Source organism: Lepus europaeus, chromosome 15 (assembly GCF_033115175.1).
Source record: "Lepus europaeus isolate LE1 chromosome 15, mLepTim1.pri, whole genome shotgun sequence".
In the NCBI taxonomy this organism is placed as follows: Eukaryota; Metazoa; Chordata; class Mammalia; order Lagomorpha; family Leporidae; genus Lepus; species Lepus europaeus.
Window position 1 is genome coordinate 17,070,119 of NC_084841.1, and position 26,701 is coordinate 17,096,819.

Consider the following 26,701-nt stretch of genomic DNA (forward strand, 5'->3'; position numbering starts at 1 on the left):
TTACATATTGAATTTGATATGAATGCATTTATTTCTGCTTTCTGAAAGGGTAGGAAAAACAAGTACGTTTAGGTATACAGTTTAAAAAAGAAGGAAAAGCTTGTAAGAAGATGGATTTCGGAAAGTTGTCGTCTTGTTTTCTGGAAGGAATGGCAAGAGTCCGCGTGCTGCTATTGCTCCTTCATGCGAAGACGCTGTCTTTGTTTTGTTCCTCTCTATCCTGCATCCGGCCAGCCACCACGGCAGAGTGTAGCGTACACCACTTGAAATGGTAAGAGTTTCAATAGGCACTTTAGTGGAATTAAGAAAAATCTAACACTCTTCCACCGTGATGCCACATGGTGAGCTCCGTTCTGGGCTGTCATGTCAGGAAAGTGTATGTATAGGCCTGAGCTGCTCTCAGTGTGTTTCTGAAATAATAAAACCAAACAAAGCAAGTACATGTTATAGGATTTATCTCATGTAGGCAGAATAAACCAAAAAAAGAAAAAAAAACCCTGACAAAAAACCTGACAAATATGATAAATAGAGCAACTTGCTAGAAGTCAGACAGTCAAAGGAATAAGATCCTGTAAAGCATCTTGGGGCGGTGAGTGTGTGTGTGTCTGTGGTGTCTGTGTGTGAAATTTCTTTTGGGTTTTCTTTCCTTTGTTGACTCCTCTGTTCCGCCGTGTTGCAGCCCTCGCGTCTCCTCTAGGTGACTTTATCAGGGTTATAACTCTCCTCTTCACCAAACATGTCTGCCAGAACTTTGAAGCGCGGCCCCCAGCCTGTGAGATAGTCGTAGTCCTGGTCGGCCTCGGTAGTGAGCGAGTCTATGGAGCTGAGGGACTCGGCCACCGATCCACTGCCTTCGTAGGCGTATGTGGCCAAGGAGTCATAGGGCGGGGCGGCTGGGTCCACATCGTTTTCCTGCAGCCTTTGATTAATGAAATCCCTTATGTCTGTGTTGTCTTCCACTGGCGGCCTCTGCCGAGGTAAACAGAAGGTGTCTGGTTTTATATCCCTGCGGATTTTGTTCTCTTCAATCACTTTAGGGTTCCTCAGAGCCCCGATGTCGAAGGCCTGGGTGTCCTCTTCCCCACCTCCTTCATCATCGTAATGGATGACATTGTCTCTGATGTCTTCTTTCGAGGTCATCAGGGTGTCTTTCTTCTTCTGCCTTCTCAGCGCTACGTACAGCACAACTATGGCTAAAGCAAGACAAAAACATTGCAATTTGAGACTAGACACTGGATGTGCCAGTTCATAGCTTCTTAAAAACTGCAATTCATCAGAGCTTGCTATTTTCAAATTAAGGATACCATAATCAATAGAAATATATACTTATATTTTTTGGAAATTATAACTGACAAAATCCATACCAAAATTTTTTAAATCAAATAATTGCAGCATTATATTAAATGTGTTAGGGTCAGGTGATCTGTTACTAAAGTGGGAAAAAATGACAATATTTAAATAATACAGAGTGCTGAGTGGGTGTAACAAGGTTTGAATATTAATTATATCATCTAACTTAGACATCATTCACAGTCAATTTCTTAATTATAACATTCTTGATTATGAATTAGAAATTTGTATTTCTAATGAAATTAATTGCAATATTTACTATCACAGTCACTTCTTAAAGCAACAAATAAGAAAGAGAGAAATAGGAAGGGAAGGAAGGAGGAAAAAGGAAGGATAATATAGAATTGCAAAGCTTGATTTCTTAAGTATTGAATCAACTTAAACCTCTATTTTAATTCTGTGTTCAGCAATATTGGAATATTTTTGAAATCAAATGCCTACAATTTGGGTTATCTCCACAAAACAAAGTAATATTTTGAAATAGCTAATTATTGTACCTTCATTAATGAAATCTCTCCTCCTAGTTGATTCATAAACAAAGCTTTTTTAAAAGTTGTCTATCAGAGCATGGTATTTGTTTCTCCTAGGGGCTGGTGGGTGAAGATAGCAACAATGAAGTCAAGGCTCAGATTTGCTTGAGATAGTCCCTATCCTGCACAGCGACAGCCACCAGATGACTGCTACAGTGTTTGACCACAGCAGAATCTGGAAGAGCCCTGGTGTAAAATTAGAAATTTGCAAAAGAATTAATGTACATGAACATATATTTATTTCTACTTCTTCCAAAATTAGAACAGGATGGAGGAAGGAGACCTGGGAAGGACTTTGTAGGATGGATCTTAGAGAGATGTTTGGCACCCAACACTCCAATGAAGTTTCAAGGATTCCCAAAACTGCCGAGACTTCTTGGATCACAGAGCCAGCATGCAAGAGACTGCGGGTCTGATACAAAGCAGGGCAGATATGTGATTGCAGTGTTGCCAAGGCTGAGAAATGCATTAGTTTGATGTGTCTAAGGGTCACCTAAAAAATAACTGAGCACCACCAAATTCCCAAGTTTGCTATCACCCCAAGAAGGGATTAAAAATGGCTGAGAACAAGTTCAAAGATCAAAAGGAGCCTGAGACTGGGCAAAGGGACAAAGAATAGATGGAGCTTTATGAAGGCCTCCTGGCAAGAAAATGTTTCTGTTCATAGCTATGTAGCAGCAGATCCACAACGTCCACATTGTGCCAATGCAATCTGGACTTTCAGGAAGTATTTGGATGAATGAGTGGCAGGCAGATGACAGTGTGTGGCAGTGATGACTGGAAAATGTTATTTGCTGCACTATGGGAGAAGCAAAGAGGCCAAGGGAGAACATTTAGAACAGGGCAAGTCTTGCTAGGTTTATATGGAAGTATTCCGGGGTTGAGCTGTTAGAGAAGAGAAAATATGATAGAGAAGCACTTGTTTCAAACATTTAACTGTTCATGTTCAATGTCATATTTGAGAATGTTATTTTGAATGTGCTCTTCTAAGGTTTATATATTAAACACAAACAGATGCCAGGTGCAATCTATTATAACTGATAAAATCATAATGAATTGTTTGTTCTACATGCCAAAGTTTCATGCAGAATCAATACTCCTATCTACATCATGAAAATGGGACAAGAATCTCACCCTCTAATCCAGCATGAGTTTCTGATTCATGGAATGTTCTCAATGAACTGTTACATGACAACTTCCTTTATAAATACTTTATAACTTACATACTATTTTTTTTAATTTTTCATTTCAAGGAGGGAGTTGTGGTGCAGGGGGTTAAGCTACCTCTTGGGACACCTGTATCTCAAAATAGCAAGCCTAGGATTGTGTCCCACCTCCACTTCTGATCCAGTTTCCTGCTAATCCATTTTGGAATCTACAGATGACAGCCAAATGGAGTTCTAGGCTCTGGACTTCAGTGATACTGCAGATAGAAGATCTCTCTTTCTCCATCTGTTTCTATCACTCTGGCCTTCAAATGAACAAATAAAACTCTAAAAAATAAAATGTTGATTCCTAGAGAAAAATGTGTGCATCTCCATTTATCTAGATATTTTCTGGTTAAATAGTAAATATGCACATATAAACTGATTTCACAGTGTCCAATTTTATGTCTATTGCAATTTGATTTAAAAGGAATGACTGACAGAACAGAAAATCTCATTACTTGTGTGTTCCTGGCAATTAATAAATAAATGAGATGAAGAAAATGAGCAGAGGTGATGGAAGAGGGAAAGTCCAACGTAGATTTATCTTCCTTCTCACCAAGATGCTACGAAATCCATATGCTTCAATCTCTTTCTGTTGCAATGCTTCAAGACATATCAGTCATTTTTTTTTCTATTCTAGGTGAATGGTTAGTATTTTGATGTTAGGAAATGTGGGAGAAAATAGAAGAATTGTTTCTTGCTGGAACTATAACAGAATAAGAATAAATTTCTGGGCCCTTTTAAATTCTGTTTCTCTCATGGGCTCTATAGCAGGCATGGAAAGCCAAGATATCATGGAAAAAAAAAAAAAGACCTAAATGAATGATCTCTGTGAGTGAGATCCCAGTGGAAAGAACGGGGCCATCAAAGAAGGAGGTACCCTTCTCCGAAGGGAGAAGAGAACTTCCACTTTGACTATGACCCTATCGGAATAAGATCAAAGTCAGCGAACTCTAAAGGCTTCCATAGCCCTGGCAACTCATGACTAGAGCCTAGGGAGATTACTGACGCCATGAACAGGAGTGTCAAATTGTTAAGTCAGCAACAGGAGTCACTGTGTACTTACACCCCATGTGGGATCTGTCCCTAATGTGTCGTCTAAAGCAAAGTGATGCTATAACTAGTACTGAAACAGTATTTTTTTTTAACTTTTATTTAATGAATATAAATTTCCAGTATACAGCTTATGGATTACAATGGCTTCCCCTTCCCATAATTTCCCTCCCACCCGCAACCCTCCCCTCTCCCGCTCCCTCTCCCCTTCCATTCACATTAAGATTCATTTTCAATTCTGAAACAGTATTTTTATACTTTGCGTTTCTGTGTGGGCACAAACTGATGAGGTCTTTACTAATTATATACTGAAGTGATCTTCTGTATATAAAGAGAATTGGAAATGAAAAAAAACAACCTGGTGTTAAAATGGAAATGGCATAGAAAATTAATTAATTTGAAAAAAAATTATGTAGGATCTCTGTCTTTAATGTGCTGTACATTGCTATTTAATGCTATAATTAGTAATCCAACGGTAGTTTTTTCACTTTATGTTGCTATATGGGCAAAATGTTGAAATCTTTACCTAATATATACTAAACTGATCTTCTGTATATAAAGATAATTGAAAATGAATCTTTATATGAATGGAATGGGAAAGGGAGCGGGAAAGGGGAGGGTTGCGGGCAGGAGGGAAGTTATGGGAGGGGGGAAGCCATTGTAACCCATAAGCTATACTTTGGAAATTTATATTCATTAAATAAAAGTTTAATTAAAAAAAAATTCTGTTTCTCTCCTGTCCTTTCTCTTTGCTTTCATTCTCTTTAGGTAGTAGGAATTACTAGGATATAAATATAATTGAGAAACTATTATTGTTAGTGATTATTTATTACAGAAAATTTCACTGTGACAAGGGCCACAAACTGTTATTACTTGAAAACCCTCTAGCATTTGAACATGCTTTTGGTATTTTTGTTGATATTATTTATTTATTCCTAATACATAAAGAGTCTCCAAAAACATGTGGAAATGAGCATTATGAACATATATATTAGGAAAATACTATGCATAGATTTTAAATTTTTGCACTGAAATAAATTTATATTTTAATTCCATTTTCCACCAGCATTTTGAAGTACCCTTGTATGTCTGTGAGGTATGAAATGCAATCAAAACTAATAAAAGATAATATAGGCTCTCTTAGGTGCACATATGACATCTCATTGAAGAAAAATAGATTTATATGGTAAATTGAGGAGGGAGATTGACAGAGTAGAGACAGATATAAGGGTCTGAGAAAGAGAATAGGAAGGGAGGAAGAGAGACAAAGAATGTTATTAATCTAGAAACTAACCTAATAGTATAACAATACAGAGTAGAATTGCAATCAAAGCCCCAGTGCTAAGTCCTACGGGTAGAAAAATTGCTTCCACGTTGCAGGATAAGATGGTACCATCTGAGTCACATCTACAAACTCGAATAGTCATTGTGTTTGTGCTGCTCTGGACGGGATAACTGCTATCTTCGATTACAACAGGGAGGAAATACAACTCTTGCTGTCTGCGGCTGTATCCATTTCTTTGGGTTTCAATTCCAGCTGTGTTGTCTGCAAAACACGACATTTGTGATAACAGGGTTACTCTGAGCTTCATTTCAGGTCTTAAAATTGATATCACCCAACCAGTAGGAAGCTCATCTTGAATCACAAAACACAACACACATCCCTATTTTAATTTTTTCTTTTATCAGTATGAAATATGTCAAAATGTATCAAAATAATATTTAGGGAAAGAAAAACACTTATTTTGTCTGCTGTAAGAGTTAAATTTTCTATTCAGAAAGAATGTAAAATGATTTACAAGACAAGAAACATATTTTGTTGAATGATTTTTTTTCCTGACATGAAAATTTCACTGAGAAAAAAAGTACTTTTGTGAATTCCAAAATATAAATCTGTAAAATAGATTACATAAGAACTTATACTTTAAAATACATTAAAAATCAATTGAAAACCTCATATTAAACTTGGATCCATTAATAAATGTGTATATATCTCTTTGTGAGTCATATCTATGTAAATATTTGTATATATGCATAAAAGGAAAATAAAATGTGTTAAAATATTGACATTAAAACTTTTAAAAGCTATGAATTATAACTAATTTGCTATAATAAATCTACATTTAATCTCATTATAAAACACCTCACTATAATTCTTATTAATCTACATTTAAAATTTATAAGGCAATACAAATTATCCAAAATACTTTTACATAAATACAATTGATAATTCTATTGAAAGTGTTATTTTGAATATATTTATGCTTGATTTATTTTGTTTCAAACACAAGAACAGAAATTGAAATCTAATTTCATTCATTCTACAGTTTCATTTTTTGCTTTATTAAAGTAACTTCCAGAATATTGCTGCTTCCAGAAATATACCAATGTGTAGTTATGATAGCCATTGACTCTACTCATTTGCAAATTGATAAAAAATTAGAAAAGCATATTACTCATTATAATACAACAGTTCTGACAGAAACATGCTACTATTTCAATCATATCCCATTCTTCTATCTGTAGACTTTAAAAAAAAATTAGGAAGCTTTTCTATACTCACTGCAATAAAAATTACTGATGAGAATACTTTATGTAATATAATTATGATTTTCTATGATAAGATTAATTTGTTATTATATCAGGGTGGAGTTTTTAAAATTGAAAATCGAAACACCAACATGCCAGATATCTACTCCAATATTCCCAATGAGAGCTAGCAAGGCCATATACCTGTAATACCGGGAGGGATTAAGAAAGTGAGACTAGCTGAAGTACTGTCGAGATCTTCAAGAATTGATGGTTAACTATCTGAGGCTGGAGAAAAGGAACAGTCAGGTTTAAAATCCATAATCAGGATCATAATGACTAATAGAAATAGAAGGTCTGGTCTGTTTTCACATAGAGAAAGATGGAATTTGATATTATTAAACTCAACTGATGTCAAAAGGCAGACCAATCTCATTTTAATGCTAATTTTAAAGTGAATATGTATTGAGAACTGACCTTATCCAATTTTTTGTGTATCATAATTAGAATAAAGAAAGTTTAGATCTCATTTCCATTCTTAAATTTCTTTCTTTACACACACACGTGCATGCATTCACACACACACACACGCTCACCCTCACACAAACTTGCACTTACAAATATATTCTATGTTAAAGACAGGGAACACAGTAAATGACAGGTGAAATTTTGCATCATGCACAAATTCAGCCATTGAGAAAACACTCTTCTATGAGGCAAAATATCAAGTTCATAGTCTCAAGATTATTCTGATATAGATCCTCCAGCAAAGATTAATGGTAGAAAACAGCCAGTGCTTATTTTTAATGGATGGTAAAACTACCTTCCTACTTGCCTAAGCCTAGGATCAGGAAGTCACACGTTGAATCTGGAGAATCTAATATCAAGCCCTATCATTCTATCTTCATCTGCTTATCTTCAACCTCACAGTGATTGCTTCCGATCTAAGACTCACCTTTGCCATGCTACCTGCTCTGGTCTTATCTCCCTGTTGTGTCTTTTTCAGACAGCTTCCAAACTGCTGTTCAAGAAATGCAAATCTGAACATCTATACACGTGCTGAAACCGTTTGAAGTCATAACATCACTGTATTCAAATTATTATCCATTTAAATGGCTTATAGATAGCGATATCACGTGGTCCAAGTTGCCTCATACAATCCTGCTTAATGAGTGTTGTTATGATTTAAAATTGTTAATGTCGCCTATTCTCAAAAGTATTCTAGTGTTCTATGATAAAACACATAGTCACTTCATAATGCACCTCAAATCTGGGGCACTGTTTCATTTTCAGCCACTTCTCACATTTTTTATTTCAACAAATCATATTCAACTCACATTGATGAGAAAATGTGAGGGCTATGATTTTCCCCCCATAATTATTGACAGCAAACTAAGTTTTCCCAAAGCATCTTTGACTCAGGTCAATTGTCACCATCATTAGCATCACAGCATGATTTACTCACTTGTTCTTATAATAGCATAATTAATGAAAAATCAGCTTCTCATTGCACAAAATATAAAATTGATTATTTTAGTCTTTATTTTGAAGAACATGGAAACCTAGAGAAGATAAAATACTTACAGTCTTAGGACTAATAACATCAGAGTAGTCCCTGATTTATAATGGTCCAATATGTGATTTTAAAAAATTTTTACAATGATACAAAAACTCATATAACTATTCTTCTTTTTTACTGCCAGTGCAATATTCATTAAATTTCATAAGATATTTGACATTTTCATTATGAAATAGGCTTTTCACTAGACAATGTTGACAAACTGTGGGGTGACATAAGCATCTGGATCATGTTTGTGGTAGACTAGGATGAGCTATAATGTTAGGTTAGGTGATTGAAAAGTATTTTCCATTTAGAATAGTTTTAATTTAAGACAGGCTTATCAACACATACCTCTTCATATATTAAGAAAACTCTTTATTTCTACTCTAGTGTTCTTTATATTTTTGGTGAAGGCTGCAGTAGTAGCATATGTAATAATATCATCAGTAGCAGTGGTAGTGGTGAAAGTAGTATTGTTAATAGGCAAGTAACTATAACAAGGGTGCAGAGGTAGAAACTAAATTTATATTGACAGTAATATATTTTAGACATTTGTTAAAGGTTTCATATACATATAATTTTATTAAATGTTTAGATTCTACAATTTAGGTAGTATGGAGTAGTAACACAAGTCTGTGTCAGTCTGATTACAATGTTCACATTCTTAACTTGTTCTGGACTGTACTATTCAAATAAAAGTTATTATACAGGTACCCATTTATATGAGCAAATAACTGGGTGTGAGACAAATGATACGTTTGTAACAGGGAAGACATTCAATTTCCTAGAGATCCTGTTATTTGCTTGGCCCATTAAGACTGTTCACATTTTTTAATGGTAGTTACCTGTCTTATTAGATACAGTCTATATAGATTAAATATTTTAACATTGCTATAGAATTTTGGGCTTTTTGAATGTGAATTTTTATTTTCACAACATTGAGTGCTTTTAGGAAAAGCATTGATTTCCTTCTCTGTGCTCTTTGACGAAGATATATGATAAGAGACAAATCTCTACATGGTTATACTTACTTCTGAAGTCACGGACGGTAAAATTTGGTTTGATGGCAGCCTCAGGTGATAATCTGAAGGAGAATTGCTGCCCAGCAGGTGAAAGATCTCGGTCTGCAGCACTGACTATCTGAATTATCTGAAACAAAGTTGAGATTAAACTTGAAGTCAGGCATCAGTTTCAAGGAGGACTTTACACACCAGGTAAATCAGTTTATTTAATGAAGCATGCAAGGAGACAGAAATGACATTTTTGAATCAATATCAGTGGCCCAATTATTTATACACATAAATAAATCTCAAAACATTTACAGGTAACAACATCAGGAGCAATTACAGGACATAGGCTAATTCCAAACCAATATTTGCATAACTAAAAAGCTTACCAGCACTGAGAATTCTCACTAATAAGCAAAATGAAATTAAAATGTACTCACTTGCATTTTAAATTAGATGAAATAAGTGCTTTCTAACCTAAAAATGAAAATGCTTACTGTAAACAAAAAAAATTTCATTATCTAAAAACTCTTGCAAGGGCAAAATTTTAGTGGTTATGTTTGGGAGAATGAGTTTTATTTTCATAAATAAATAAAATGATGGGAAAGAGAGAATATAAGGGATGTAGATCTGCTTTTCTTGTTATGTTTATTTTCCCCCATTGTATGGTAACAAAGATTGTGTTTTCACAGTTTTTAAAACAGTAAGCACTATTTTCCCTATTTTAAACTTTTTCTAAATTGTTCCCCAAGTTGTTGTGTATCTTGTCATTAAAATACTGGTATTTCAATAAGAAGTTCTTAAAATTTTTAAAAAAAGATAAACTGTGAGACAAAAACTGTGAAATTTTATAATTCACTACATAGGTAAGCAAATCAGAATGGCTTTGAGGCATGTTTACATTAACATGCCCAATATCTGTACATCATACATAATTTGGGGAAGAGTATAAGGGAGAGAATGATGGAAGTATGTCAGCCAGTGGACTTGTCTCCCCCAAACTCATAAATATATTAGAACTCAGATGTCTTAATGGCTGACAAGGTGAGGACATGGTGTAATTTTGGCATCCAGGGGGTGGTTCCAGGGGGAGCTGTTTAGGATGATTGGGGGTGCCTTTCCTTCACAGAGTGGTCCTCCTGAGAGAGTTGATTGTTACTATTTGTGTTCAAGTTGAACCTGGGTTCTCTGTCTCTGCTTCCTATCCTACAATGTGATAATACCTCCACACTCACCATGATCAAGCTCAACAGCCACCAGACTATGCCTGATTCTTAACTATAATCTCTAATCTGTCAACTGAAATAAACGTTTCTTTTTAGAAAACTTCTTCTCGAGTATTTTAAGGTAATGAGAAGCAGAATAACAGAACAGGTGATCACACTCTCACACAAATTTGGATTTGCCATAGGGAGATCTTTTAGTTAGTAGAGTATCCTAATCCCAGTGTGTGAAGCAAGCATCATGTGACATTAGATTCATTATACTAATCCTGAGATTTATCTATTACTTTTTAAAGAATTATTTATTTATTCGAAATGCAGAGTTATAGAGAGCAGAGGCAGAGAGAGAGAGAAAAAGTGAGAGAGAGAAAGAGAGGTCTTTTCATCCTCTGGTTCACTCTTCAACTGGCCGCAATGGCCGGAGCTGCGCTGATTCGAAGCCAGGAGCCAGGAGCTTCTTCAGGGTCTCCCACGCAGGTACGGGGACCCAAGGACTCGGGCCATCCTCCACTGCTTTCCAGGGCCACAGAAGAGAGCTGGAGCAACCAGGACTCGGACTGGTGCCCATATAGGATGCTGGCACTGCAGGCGGCTGCTTTATCAGCTACACCACACGGCCAGCCCCTTATCTGTTACTTTTGGACACCATAGTTAAAATTTGTTTCTATGACTTTGATTTACCTTCTCAGATGGTTATACACACACAGGGTAAATAAATGATAAATTGGTATGTAGGTAGATATATGAGATAGCTGGATCAATCGATTGATAGATAGAGGTTTGTGTATAAAATGAAGGAAGAAAGTTCCTAAGCATTAAATCAGAGCAACAATGGCTAGGGCTTAAAGGGCACCAAATTCCCTCATAATCTATTATTTGAAAATGAAAAGGCTGTTTTAGGGGTCCAGCACTGTGGCATAGAGGGTAAAGCTGCTGCCTGGAGTGCTAGCATCCCATATGAGCGCTGGTTCAAGTCCTGGCTGCTCCACTTGCAATCCAGCTCTCTGCTATGGCCTGGGAAAGCAGTAGAAGATGACCCAAGTCCTTGGGCCCCTACACCCACATGGGAGACCCAGAGGAAGCTCCTGGCTCCTGGCTTCGGATCGCCACAGCTCCGGTCAGTGCGGCCATCTGGAGAGTGAACCAGTAGATGCAAGATCTCACTCTCTCTGCCGCCTCTACCTCTCTGTGACTCTGCCTTCCAAATAAATAAATAAACCTTAATAAATAAAAGGCTGTTTTAGGATTATGCTCTCTACATAATCATTACTGAGTAGAATACCCGAAGCCCAACAGTTTCTTTTCTTGTTGTTTTGTTTTGTTTTTTAGAACAGAGCCCCCAAGAATCTACCTAACAGATTCCTCATGACTTTGTCCAAGGGTAAGAAAATCAGTTTGATCTCTAATAACTTCAGACATTGACAACGTCTTTTACCTATACTTTCTTCCTTTATAACTTGCACCCAAGAGAACATTCTCCCAGAGACATACTGACTCGATAAAGACAATGCATTTCAGATATTCTGAATAACCCAGATGTTTTCCTCAAGACAAATGAAAAGGAAGCTTTACTTTGTCCATGAGTTTGGAAATTTTTTGCAACCTTTGTGAAAGTACATTAGAAAAGCAAGAAATATGCTAGAAAAAAATGTACTTGGAAGTGTTGCTTATTGGGTATGTACTGAAAAGTTCTTTGAAAAATGCACAGAAAGTAGGAAAACAGCAGACTCCACAATCAAAGGTCTTTAATTAGCTCAGGGACTTTTCCTAAGCAACCTAAACATTACTGTGTGTGATATTACTTCCATATCCATAGGCCTACCATTAAATCACAAAGGGTTAGTGTTATGATTCTCTTATGAAAGCCGTCTGATCCAGAAAAAGAAATATATGTATGTATATTCATGTCTAGACTTGGAATTTAAAATAAAATGTATAATGTATCTTGATACACTATTAATTTATTATATTGATGAGATACCTGTCCTGGTTTGGCATTTTCACATACAGCTGTCTCATGTGGGACAGATATTTCTGGAGGAAATTCGTTGACATCTAGGACATTAATCACTATGTTTACTTTGCTGGTTAATAATGGATTACCTGTTGAAAATATAAAAAAGAGAGGAGATAATTATAAATTTTGGTCAGTTATTGATTCCACAATAAATAGTATTTACATATTTTAAAAATTAATATTAAATAGAATAGAAAAGATCCTTCTTTTATGGGAAGTTCTGGAAATCCCAACTACAAAATGATGAAAAGACTAATAAATGAGGTATCAAAGATTAGATATCAGGACACCACAGTGCATTAGTACTCATCTCTGAAACTCATCACCATTTAGCTGATATTTTATAGTGAGTTCAGGGTCTTTCTAGTAGAAAACTCAACCATCTTTTTAAACCTAGAAACCTTTTATTTAGGGTATACAAATGGTGCATTCCATATATAAAAATTTAGGAACACATTGATTCTTCTCACCTTACTTTCCTTCCCACCCACACTTCCACCCTTCTTCCTCCCTCTCCTAGTCACATTCTTATTTTTCACAAAGATCTATTTTCACTTAACTCTATACAGGTAAGATTAACCCTACACTAAGTAAAGAGCTTATTTCTCCAAGAAGCTTCCTTCTGAAAAGGATGATAAATAAAGAAGATATCAAAGAAGAGAGGGTTTTTCATAAATAAAAGTCAAAAATAGATCAAAGGTAGAAGTGTGAGATATTATGGAAAATAAGGATATATTTTGAAATTAACTGTTGGTGATAAAAAAGCAGAAAAAACAAATTTTGGTAATGAGTAACTTCTTCCTATAATATAACAAAGGAGGTAGTTTCAACATACTATCTCTGCCAAAATCCCATGCCAAATTTTGTCACGTTCTACTGAGTTATCATCCATATACCTGTCATTTCCTAAAAACTAGAAGTTATCTATTAAGTAAATTAAAAGTAACAAAATGTACATCTTTTAATTTATTCAATATAAATACCAATTAATTTACACATTGGGTAAACTAATTGTTCAAGGGTATTTCCCATAGATACCCAGCAAGAAGAATGAGAATTTAGGATGCAAACTATGAATTATGAAAATCTAAAGACCACACTTTTTCTTTTCTTTTCTTTTTCTTTTCTTTTTTTTTTTTTTTTTGACAGGCAGAGTGGATAGTGAGAGAGAGAGACAGAGAGACAGAGAGAAAGGTTTTCCTTTTTGCTGTTGGTTCACCCTCCAATGGCCGCTGCAGCCGGCGCATCTCGCTGATCCGAAGCCAGGAGCCAGGTGCTTCTCCTGGTCTCCTATGCGGGTGCAGGGCCCAAGGACTTGGGCCATCCTCCACTGCCTTCCCGGGCCATAGCAGAGAGCTGGCCTGGAAGAGGGGCAACCGGGATAGAGTCCAGCACCCCAACCGGGACTAGAACCTGGTGTGCTGGCGCCGCAAGGTGGAGGATTAGCCTGTTAAGCCACGGTGCCGGCAAGACCACACTTTTTCTACTATACCCTCTCTGTTCATTAGTTTACATGTTGAACATATTTTTTAATAGTAATGAAGTTTCATAATATTCTTTTAGACCTCTATCTGTAATGCTTAAAGAATGCATATAAAATTTTATCACATAACTGATTCTAATAAGTCTTCAAGATCCTGCTGAGTTAAAATTCATTAAAACAAATAAGACTTAACAAATGTTGGGGCCTGTGATATGGCACAGAGGGTTAACGCCCTGGTCTGAAGCACCAGCATCCCATATGGGCGCCGGTTCGAGACCTGGCTGTTCCACTTCCAATCCAGCTCTCTGCTATGGCCTGGGAAAGCAGAAGATGGCCCAAGTGCTTGGATCCCTGTACCCACATGGGAGATCCAGAGGGAACTCCTGGATCCTGGCTTCAGATTGGCACAGCTCCGGCCATTGCAGCCATCTAGGGAATGAACCAGCAGCAGATGGAAAAACTCTTCCCTCTCTCTGCCCTTGTGTAACTCTGAATTTCAAATAAATAAATAAATAAATCTTTAAAAAAAAAGAAATGTTCACATGTGACATAATTAACTCCATTATTATGTTCCACTACAGATCCAGTTAGCATCAAATGAGAATAATGGGTATATTTTGAAATTATTGCTGCAATTAGGAAAGGTATATTGATAAATGTGGAGAATGATTTCAAAAAATCCATATTATTAAAATTGCCACTAGTTATAGGACATTACTTAAAAACAGTATTGGTTCAATGATAACAAGTTTAGCCTTTATCAATGTAATTTTTTCATGTGAAACGTATGTTATTGATAGGCCTTACTTCATGTGGTTGCATGAAATGTGATGGTATTTTACAAAATGTTTAATAACTTGGTAAATTAACATAACTCATGTTACCAACTATACTTTGGAAGATTTTTTATCTATTTCTTTTAATGATAGTCATTATTTATATAGCATAAAGAATACATAAAATCAATAGTTTATTTACATATTAAAATACACATAAACCAGATTAATTTTCCTAAACAAACTGGTGTTATCAATAACAATAAAATCAATTCCAGATACTATATAATGGGTCAATGTCCTCATGAACTTTATGGAGTTTTGTTCATTTAGGGACATGGCAACCATTTGGTTGGCACAGCAGATGAGACTTCTCCCTACACTCTATATGTCACACAGGTGTGCTTTTATCATACATACATAAATAATAAATTCAAAAGTTACATTGAATTAATTTAGCCCTAGTTTTATCCAATACATAACATTTGAAGCAAAATATGAAGCTACTCACAATTTTAATGACATTTTGAGAAATAACCCCATATATTCTAGAAAGTATAATAGGTCATATGAATCAAAGGTGGATAAGAGATACTCTTTGATACTCAGAAGCTCATCGCTAATTAAGAGGGTTAATATACAAACATATTGAATATGGTATATTATATCAATAAAATACCAATTTCATCTGAAAATATTTCTCATTTTTGGGTTCCATTTGTATATGATATGAAAAGAAATTTTTGTAAATGTATAAGTACTATCTTTTATCTAAATTTCAACTTTTAAGTGAAAAGTTAATCATGTAGTTTTACATTCTCAAGAAAGTCATAACTAATCAAGGAAAAAATAAACCTGGAATTATGTTATATATATAACTTTGATGGAGCAATTAGATTGATTTAAAATGCTTCTAAGCAGTTTGATTATTATAGTATACCCATAAACAGTTGAAAGTTTGAAATAAAATATAAAAAATGACAACATAAATTTAGATTATATTATATTTGCATGTCATAATACTGACAAAAATTGTATTATCTTTAAATTAAGTTGATGATTATGATGGTGTTAATGATAATTATTTCCAAGTATATGAAACATTTTGGTGTTTATGAAATACTGTGAAAACTTTATGTGATTCTTTCTTCAAAGTATGAGTCTTTACAACTACTATTAAGGTGTTGACAATCTAGTATAAATCAAAATAATCTTTCTTTGAAAACATAAAATACTTTCATTTAGCTACTTGGGAAAAGAGAAGGATCAGAAAATGAAATATTAACACATAGATGCCTGCATGTAAAACAAGGCATGGAGGAAAGCAATTATTTGGTCAATTATAAGAAGAAAAAATTACAACTGATTAGAAATGAAACAAAGTACTGATTATATTTTGTCTTCCCAAGTCAACTCTACAGATATATATATATATATACGCACATATATATACATATGTATATACATATATATACATATATATGCATATATATATATATATATATATATATACACATGGTGATGAATTCCACTCTTCAGTATCCCCAAACTTGTGCTCATCATAAGGGCACTTGAGAATTTGGCATGGTGGTTCCCAGACTAGTCCCCATTTGAATAACCTAGTAAGCTTGCTTAAAATGTAAACTTACTGGCAATGCTTCAAGAAATTCTGACTCAACATCTCCTTTTCTGTCTAAAAATATGTTCTTTACAAACTGTCTCAGCTGACTATGATGCCAGTGATATTTGTTGAGATAGTGAGAAATACTAGCACAGAAGAAAAGACCAAACCAAGGACCCCCAATCAAAGTCAGGGTGTATAGGAGTATCAACATCTTTATTTTCCCCTTAAATTTAGTGATGAGAATATTGCTGCTCAGGCAATTCAGAGAGTACAAACTCATTATGTCATTTATCCCTGCGGATATTAACCATGGTCAGCTGGGTTGATACACTATAAACCAGCACTGACTGGCTCACAGGAATACAAACCCAAGAACATAACCATCTTCCAAACAGAAAGGATGGAAAATTTGCAGAATTCATAGGCCTTTGGGATCTGTTTGAAGCTAGAGAAACACAGGTGGCAACAATGGGAATTATAGTTGAGTTTATAACCCTACTGGAAAAAGTGTAAATTCTTAATAAAGCTTTTCAGTTTGCCTGGACAAGGTCTCAGGATTCCTTTTGCAAAGTATTTTTCTTACCTCCCTCCATATATCCTCGACAAACTCCATCACACTCCTTGCAACATCTGCCTTCTACATGACCTTTGATATCTCTACACCTTTGCTTACAACATTTTCTGAAACTGCTACATCCTGTTTCCTCCATGACAACATTTCTTTCTGTCTTTTAAAGACCACTCAAACAACCATTCCTATGTGGCAGAGTATGTTATGCTTCATAATAGAATTGTTTTAATACTTTCCTATCTAGATCACTTTGTATTTTGATTGTGTATTTAATGTATTTAAACATATTACCTCATCTCTCTCATTGTTTTAAGAGTATTGAGACAACATAATAAAGTTCCTAACCATTCTTTTTTAAGATGTTTGTTTGTTCTAAGGAACTCTTATGGTAAGCAACCTTATGAAAAGCTTCCTAATGATCCCTCCCTCTTGATATCTGCAGTCTTGTGTATCTCCTTGTCCTTCTGTGTGCCCTTGATCTAGTGGGCTCCTTTCACTGAAAAATCATGGGAAAATTATGAGATATAATTTCTGAGATGAGATAATTTATAAAGATGAGCTGTCTTCTTGCTGGAACTGTCCTTTTCTTTTCATTTTGATATACCAACAACCATATTGTGATCTGTCTCATGGAAAGGTTCATGGAGCATGAAGTTGAGCAAAGACTTGGCCAACATTCAGTGAAATTTTGAAGGTGGAGTCCAATAGTCCACAAAAAATCTGAATTTTCTCATCAGCCACTGAATGAACTTAATTACAGCCTCATGAGAAGACTTAGCTTAACCAAGAACAGATTACTAATCCTCAGAAACTGTGAAATAGTATATGCTGTTGCAAGCCATGAAACCTTGATGTGACTTGTCACATAGTAGATAATACACCATAAGTAATTAATAATTAGTAATTAATCCATAAAGAAAAGACCTCTGTTCTAAGATCCAGCAACCTTCCTCCCTAAAAATAAAATTTGTTCATGAATAGTAGATAAGTAGCTGAGAATACCTTTCAAATGTTACTGCCTTTTCTCTCCCAGCACATCAATATAGACCACCTATAGTCACCATCTTCTTTCTTGATCCAGTTTTAGGATAAGTGCTACTTAATGCATTATTTGTGTGCCATCCTCTACCCCATTTATGATTAGCATTGCTTCATCAAAGGCATCATGGGAGGGGGGCATATTCTGCCTGTATTTGTGGGCAGACCTGACTGCTGGCAGGTGGCAGGAGCCCCAGACACATTTCCCCAAGTGACTTTAAAGATGATTGGAGAAGCATAGCGACGCCAATATCGGCTTCATCCTATAGAACTGGTATTGCCCTGAATTAGCTAACACCCCCTCTGCCTGCCCTTTAAAAGCTGTGTTTGGTCATTAAGAAAGCAGACATGTTCATGGAAACTTTTCTCTAGTGCTGCTTGTCAAAGAACGCTGTCTTCCCACCATCCTGGCCATGTGGACCTTACGGGTTGAGGCCGCGTGTATTATTGAGCATAGCTACCAGATCTCCCTTTCCTTCCCACACTCTCTCCCTGGCTTGAGAGTCTACAGTTAGGCATTAGTAGACACATCTTGAGTGGGTTAACTAGTTTCAATCCTAGTAATGGACGTGTGGTGATTCCATTGACTACCGAGATGAAAAATTGCAGAGCATGTATGTTATATACTTACAAAATGGCTCAAACATCAGTTTCCAATAGAAGTGTTTGGAAGTCTGATAATTGTTGTACTTTTAAAAATATTTATAAATGGCTTCTATGTGGTATATTACATATAATTTTATCCAAATGTTAATTAAAACAAATTTTTGAAATTATGTCAACTGACATGATGTTGGGCAAATGGAATAATCATCAATATCAATCTTGGTAAGCAAGTAAAAAGATATATAATAAATATGCTTAATAAGAGTATAATATCTGGCAGATAAAATCTTTCAATGTACAGGGAAATTATGAAAAAAAATCCTTAAAAATTAAATCATTAGAATCTTTGAATGTAGCTTGAGACTTTTCTAATAATTTGCATTTATTGGACATTGATAAAATCTGCCTAACTGACATAAACATATGGTTGCATGTGTATTTTCCTATTCCCATTTTTAAGTTTTTGTCTTTTCTTGATAAAATGCTAATTCATTATAGAATTCTAATGAATAACCTATCTAATAAACTTAAATATACATAAATAAGATTTAAAAATAATTTAAAAGTAATTGAAGTATTTAAGTCATTTCACTTCAATTGCATGCATATTTAAAATGAAAATAATTTATTATACTGTATTATGAAAATCATTAGATATATATTAGCTCACATGGTTATCATTTTTTTCTGACAAGAATAATTTAAATCTACTCTCAGCATTTTTCAGAAATGCAGTCTTATCAACTATATTTTCTATGCTGTGCAATAGGTTTTTAAAATTTACTCCTCCTATATAATTAAAATTTTCTAGCCTTTGACCAACATCTGTCCAACAGCTCCACTACTGACATTTAAAATAATTGAATGATCCAAAGACAAACTAATAGGTGGCTCATGGACTATTGGCATCCAACCCATGGAATGTGCTTTAAGGTGGAGAATCCTGAACTCCAATCATCTTTTGGTCTTCTGTTTTCTGAAAGTTGATTGAAACCAAATGACTGTCAACATCCATTTCCTGACTTCTATAATAAAGAAACTACCACATCCTTGTGGAAGCTAAAAAAAAAAAGAAAAAAAAATGCAGAATAGAGGCTGGGAAGAGCAGGACGGAATGGAGGGAGTTTGAGTAACAGATAGCAAATCAAATTTAGATTGCAGAAATAAGTTTCTAGTGTTACAAGGAACAGTCGAGTGACCGTAGTTCAGAATAATCCAGTATACATTTTGTGAACAAACAGAAGAAAAACTCCATGATTACAATTGTGTAATATAAAAGAACTTATTTAATCAGTGTACATCATATATATGTATTGAAATGTCACACTATAGACAAAAATGTTCAAGTATTGTCAGTAAATGTTTTAAAAAGATGAAAAGTAAATAATACTCATTTTATGGAACATGTGAGAATCAAATTGACTAAGGTGTATATAGCCATATATAGTTGCAGTATATCTTTATTATTACTCATAGTGATTCTATAGAAACTAGCTATTCTCTTTTCAGTTGGGCTGGGAATACCATTTCATGGCTATTTAATAGCATACAGACAAAAGTACCGCTTACAAAATCCTTCCTGAAAATTATATGTTTTGGTTTGACTCTTTCTTAATTTAATGAATACCCTGTGTTGATCATAATGTCAGTAGCCTATCTATACAATTTATATGGAAATTAAATTAAATTCTAATTTTCTGGAAATCAGCATAATTTTTCTACTTATAACTTACTAACATGCATTATCTTGGTTAGTTTCTTACTACCCCTAAATTACAATGTCCTTGAGAACAGACACCAGTGTTAGTTTTCTCATAATCTTAAGAAACTCTGCTTTGTAAAAGATGGTACTCAACAGCTGAGAAAAACAAATGCATGAATTTATATGTTGAGCCTGAACTATGAATCTCAATCTTGCATTTTGTTTTATTATACAGGTAAATATGATATCACCCTATGTAAAGTAATAAAATGACAATATAAAATTTCTCTACATAGAAGATAAACCTAAAAATCAGTTATCTGACAATTTAATTAAAATTTATAAGGAAAATGCTTATATATAAAATTTTCCCAAACAGAAATTCACTAATTTTTTTTACCCTTTCTGTAATGAATAGAAACTATTCATTGCCATTTGAATAATTAACATAACCAAGAAGAGACCTGTCTTTGGGATTATTTTAGGGATTTAGTAAGTCATTTTAATGATTTTTAATTAGTGATATGTGTTACAGAAACACTAAAAAAATTAAGAACATTTGCCTATTGATAGTTCCTGATATATATTTTTAAATATTTATTTATTTATTTATTTGAAAGACAGTTTAACAGAGTGGGAGCAACAGAGAGAGACAGATTTTCCATCTGTTGGTATAGTCCCCAAAAGGCAACAACACCCTGGCAGGGCCTGGCTGAAACTAGGGCCAGGAATTCTCTCTGAATATCACATTTGGGTGCCAGGGACTACAGTATCTGTGTCACCCTCTTCTACTTCCCAGGCTCATCAGTCGGATGTGGGATTGGAAATGCAGCAGATGGAACTCAAATCACTACTCCGATACAGGATGTCAGTGTCAAAACTGGCACCTTAATTCCTGCCACTGTGCCTGCCACCAAATCTTCCCGATAATTTGAAGAAATTTTGGCATGTCCATTTCTTTTTCGCAAGGATAATAACATAAAATAGGAAAGCAGTAATGCATTAAAGATTTACTACGGGTCTAATTAAAATTATCTGTACCTCCAGTTAAAGCAACATTGACTAATCACCGTCTTTTAATTAATTGTACCATTTCATTTCACCTGATTATTTTTATAAAAGGGCCAGGTAGGGAAAGTATGGGCTACTTGTTTCTTATTCACTCACTCTGATTGTATTCCTTGCTCGGTTGGTTTGATCAATGAAGGGACTCTTAGGCATTAAACTATGAAGACAATTCACTTTAAACTGGGTATTTAAAATAAACTAAAAGTCCACAATTAGCTCTTCTTATTACAAAATCTTTAATTGCTGCTGGATTTGGGTTTAGCTTCTTTATTTTTTCATGCAAATATATACTCTTAGCAGACAGAGTATATATTTGCTAAAATCCAATAGTTTTTGATCAGAGGTCCATTGCACAAATATTATTTCGGAATCATCCTATCACTCTTAGCTTGTGTATGTGTGAATTGTGTCTAAATTCCAGTTCTGCCTATGTTCTCTGAGGGCCAGCATAACTTATTTGATTCTACATGCTAAGTTCTCCTACTTTACATGTAGGTAAAAACTACAACCAGCAAATTGTTACAATAGAGCCATCACACATATTAGTCATATTCACATCAAACAAATAGGGGTTCCATAAAATTAAGTAATGTAAGCTTTCAGGGATCACTTGTTTGCTCTATAAACATTCATACTTCCTTCCATTTCTCCAAATGGTTGAAGCTCAAGATTCTGAGAGGAGACCTTGGGTGTCTCAGACTTTAATGGTTTTGATAGCCTCTGTAGCCAATGGGGAGAAAGCAATCTATCATAGGTACAGTGCAGATGATCATGGAATTATACACAGATAATTATTTGGAGTTAAGGTACTATCACCACAGACTTCTAAGAGGCACATATTTTATGTATTTAAATAGGAAAATTAAGGTTCACTATGTATTTTTGTACTGAACAATATTTTATTATGGACAACTTGTCTATAATAAGTAGAAGCTGCCGGCGCCGCGGCTCACTAGGCTAATCCTCCGCCTTGCGGCGCCAGCACACCGGGTTCTAGTCCCTGTCGGGACACCGGATTCTGTCCCGGTTGCCCCTCTTCCAGGCCAGCTCTCTGCTGTGGCCAGGGAGTGCAGTGGAGGATGGCCCAAGTGCTTGGGCCCTGCACCCCATGGGAGACCAGGAGAAGCACCTGGCTCCTGCCATCGGATCAGCGCAGTGCACGGCCGCAGCGCGCTACCGCAGCGGCCATTGGAGGGTGAACCAACGGCAAAAGGAAGACCTTTCTCTCTGTCTCTCTCTCACTGTCCACTCTGCCTGTCAAAAAAAATAAAAATAAAAAAAAATAAGTAGAAGCTATTTGAGGAGACTGCTTCTGGTCAACAATCACTTATTATGTACAAGCTACTGAAATGTACGTAACATGAATCACAGAGGTCCTCGATTCAATGACTTAACAACTCATTTTCACTCTATAGCCAGATGACTTAGAAAACTAAAGTTGATTTGCAAGTGAGCGTGTCCCAAAAATTCTGGATGAATCACATAACTGAAAGTTAGCAAGAAGGAAATAAGGCATAGCATATGCAATAGCAATAAGGTGCTGTATGGGAGAGAAGAAAATTGCCAAATGTGAAGAATGATTTCAGGGAAACAACATAAGAGAACGGGGAAGGAGCATCCCCTGGGATGAGAACACTGTCATTCTGTTCTCCCTTTGACGTCTGTTTAGCCAGTTAACTTGATGATCTCTGCCAGCCTGAGAGAACAAGATGGATTGGAAAGGAGGTGGTAAAGTAGACGAAACAGGTCATAGAACAGCAGCCTGTAACGTACCTGTTTAACTTGGTAAGGATGTACTAACATCCTTAGAGTCAAGTGGATACAAGAATAAGGAGATACGACTTATAAATCATGCTATTGATTCACTGGAAGGCTGCTTGTTGAGCAAAAGAACCCTAAAATGGAGAAGCTGAAAGGTATTCTACTGAGTATCCATATCAGATTCTTATGCATATGGGAAGCCCAGAGCTGCCAACATCAAAGATACCACAAAATTTCACTTGGAAACTGCCTTTCAGGCCATTTCAGTCCCCAAAACTGTGGCAACCAAAGACGCACTAATATGAGTGTAGAAAGAAGAGATCTGTGCATTTTTATTTCCTGACTTGCTTTCCATACCAACAGACTTGAGAATACATATAACCATTACACCCACACCAAAAACGTTCTCAGTTTATGTTTTCTTATAGGACTCCAGATACTTATTCCTATATAACAACAAATATTCCCAATCTTTTGCTACTTAAAATAAGCATAGTCTTATAATTTTACACATAAGAATACAGGCAGGGCTTGAGTGGGTTGATATTCTATTTCAAGGAACTAATGGAGTTTAAACAGCGGTATTCAGGTGTCAAGTGAACTGGACTAGGGGTCCCAAGGCAGTCGTATATCAAACACACTGGAAGGTGTGGTTGGAAAGCTAGGCAGAACAGCAACATTTGACCTCTTTAGTACAGCAGCTTCAGGGTAGTCAGATTTTATTGGAAATATAGAGTAAGCATTGCAACAAAGTAGTAGCTACAAGATCGTTCATGTTACAATATATTTATTCATTTGAGAGGTGGAGACACAGACAGAACTAGAGTTGCAGACAAAGAGAGCCCGAGAGTCTCCATCTGCTCAGTCACTCTCCAATGCCAGGGCGGTGGCAGGGCTGGATCCAGGAACCAGGAACTCAATCCAGGCCTCCAGAAATAGTGGCAGGAACCCAACTACTTGAGCCATTCCTGTTATCTCCCAAATTCTGCATTATAAAGAAGTTGGAGTTAGTGACTGGAGCTGGGAATCAAACCTAATTACTCTGGTGTGGAACAGGGGCATCTGAACCACGAGGTTACATGTACAGTCCCTGGACTTTTAATAATCAGAATAATGCAAAAGTAATGAGGATGGCTAACAACATCCTTAAGATCTGGGAAAAGTTGTCTGACTATTCACATTTGGAAGCAGCTGTTGAAGAAACATAAAACGGGTTTCATATTTGTACTCCTACTTCTTTGAGAATGATCAAAATCTCTCAACAGAAATGTTCAAGCTATTCCCTGCAATAAAAGATGGAATTCACAGCCAAGATATATAACATTTACCAAATGCACAAGATGAGAAGGAAACCAAATGGAAGGTTTTCTGAAGGGATTTCCTGAAACCTTTTAAGAGACCATAAGCACAAGGACTGAGAACTTCCACTTTGACTATGACCTTGTCTAAATATGATCAGAGTCGGTGAACTCAAAAGGCTTCCATAGCTTTGGCAACTCATGACAAGAGCCTAGGGAGATTACTGACGCCATAAACAAGAGTGTCAATTTGTTAAGTCAACAACAGGAGTCACTGTGCACTTACTCCTCATGTAGGATCCCTGTCCTTAATGTGCTGTACATTGTGATTTAATGCTATAACTACTACTCAAACAGTACTTTTCACTTTGTGTTTCTATGTGGGTGCAAACTGTTGAAATCTTTACTTAATATATACTAAACTGATCTTCTGTATATAAAGATAATTGAAAATGAAAAAAAAAAGAAAATTTACATTAAAAAGAATATCAAAAGTCAAGTGAAAGGCTGTGGCCATGGCCCACTTGGCTAATCCTCCACCTGCGGCGCCGGCACCCCAGGGGTTCTAGTCCTGCTTGGGGCTCCGGGTACTAGTCCCAGTTGCTCCTCTTCCAGTCCAGCTCTCTGCTGTGGCCCGGGAGGATAGCAGAGGATGGCCCAAATGCTTGGGCCTCTGCACCCTCATGGGAGACCAGGAGGAAGGACCTGGCTCCTGGCTTCAGATCGTCACAGCGCTGGCTGTAGCGTCCATTAGGGGAGTGAACCAACGGAAGGAAGACCTTTCTCTCTGTCTCTCTTTCACTGTCTATAACTGACAAATAAAATAAACTGTCAAATAAAATTTTTTTAAAAAAAGTCAAATGTTGTCACCATTATCCTAAACTGTTACATGAGGAAGTTGTGATAGTATTCTTTATCGTTCAGTCTAATAAGATCTGTAATCACTCTCAGTCCACAGGAATCTCTTCTGGACCAAGCAGAAACCAACATAAGGAATAATTCCTAATGTTCTTACAGATTGTGAGCAATTCCTTAAGGAATTGTTTTTGAAACTCCTGTCTATTCCACGATAATACTTATTAAAAGTACACTCTATGAGAGGATAGAGAAGGAGAGGGATGTTGTTACACATGCTCTATTCCATTTTAGAAAATATCTCAGAACGGTGATAGCATATGATTGTTTCCATCTGCCTGGCCTATGACACTCTTAATGATATGTACAAGAATCCTGTGTGAAAGAGAAGCTGGAACTCCAAGAAATCTTGGGGTGCACCATGGAAAGAAGCAGGTCATACAATGAAATGCACTATCAGGTATTTATGCAATCCAGCAAACAGGGCTCATTGGCAGCTGTCACAATTTCACTGGACTTATGCTATGAGGAAAAGGAGCAGGTTTCCAGCTTTCCCCAGGAGAGCACTCAGCTGTCAGTCCAGAAATGAAAAACACCTCAGCAGGGACTCATTTAAGAGTGTTAAATCCACAAAACTGCAGTATAACATTGATTCCATCCATGCCATACTTACTAACTTTACTCGCAATTACGGAGAAATTATACTGCGCAGTGCTTTCTCTGTCCAGTAATTCATTAGTGGCAATGGTTCCTTCAGTCCCATCTATTGTAAAGTAGCTGTCCCCATCACTCTTCCAATCTATGAAGTACCTGCATATGAAAAGAGTAGATGCAAATGTGTAATGATTACACATTAATCATAATGGCACTTAGGTGAACTTGACACAGTTCCTTATTTTCTCGCTGTAGCTATTACCCACCTTGCAATAAAGAAGAGTGTAAATGACAGCTTCTTTATTGCACAGTCAGTATGCTCAAGGGGAAACTGGAAATAATGAAAGATTTAGTACTCCTGCTATTCATATTATTTTAGGGTCTTGACACCTTGAAAGCTCAGCAGAGACTAAAATTCTAAAGCTGACCATGGGTTTTCTTAACCTGCTGAATATTAAAACTTTTTCAAGCAGTAAAAAATTCCTTAATAGTGGCTATGGGAAAGGTTGGGGGTTGAAAGACATCTAGAAACAACCACAGCAAGCATAGGCCAGATCAGAGGTAGAATCATCATGCGTCTAAGGATAGAGAAAAAAATCAGGTGAATGGAAAAAAAAAATTTAACTATCAATTTGGTAACTGTACAAAAATATCTCTCCTTCAACAATATAAAGGAATTATTAATGTTTTATTATACTATATAATGTATTAACTTAATAAAACAAAAACCAGGGGCCTTATTTCATGATGTCTCTGTTTTAAAGATATTTAGAGAAAAAGAGAGAGC

The 26,701-nt window shown here is 35.9% G+C and overlaps 1 protein-coding gene across 2 annotated transcripts in view; it reads right to left on the reverse strand.

The window, feature by feature from the left end:
• Nucleotides 1-693: 693 nt before the first annotated feature.
• CDH12 (cadherin 12) overlaps nt 694-26,701 on the reverse strand; it is a 293,010-nt gene continuing 267,002 nt past the window's right edge. For both annotated transcript variants that reach the window (XM_062211772.1, XM_062211771.1), the window contains 5 exons: nt 25,934-26,070; nt 12,443-12,564; nt 9,263-9,380; nt 5,436-5,687; nt 694-1,193 (listed from right to left, as the gene is read on the reverse strand). In XM_062211772.1, the coding sequence (XP_062067756.1) occupies nt 694-1,193; nt 5,436-5,687; nt 9,263-9,380; nt 12,443-12,564; nt 25,934-26,070 (1,129 nt within the window). The remainder of the gene's footprint in view (nt 1,194-5,435; nt 5,688-9,262; nt 9,381-12,442; nt 12,565-25,933; nt 26,071-26,701) is intronic.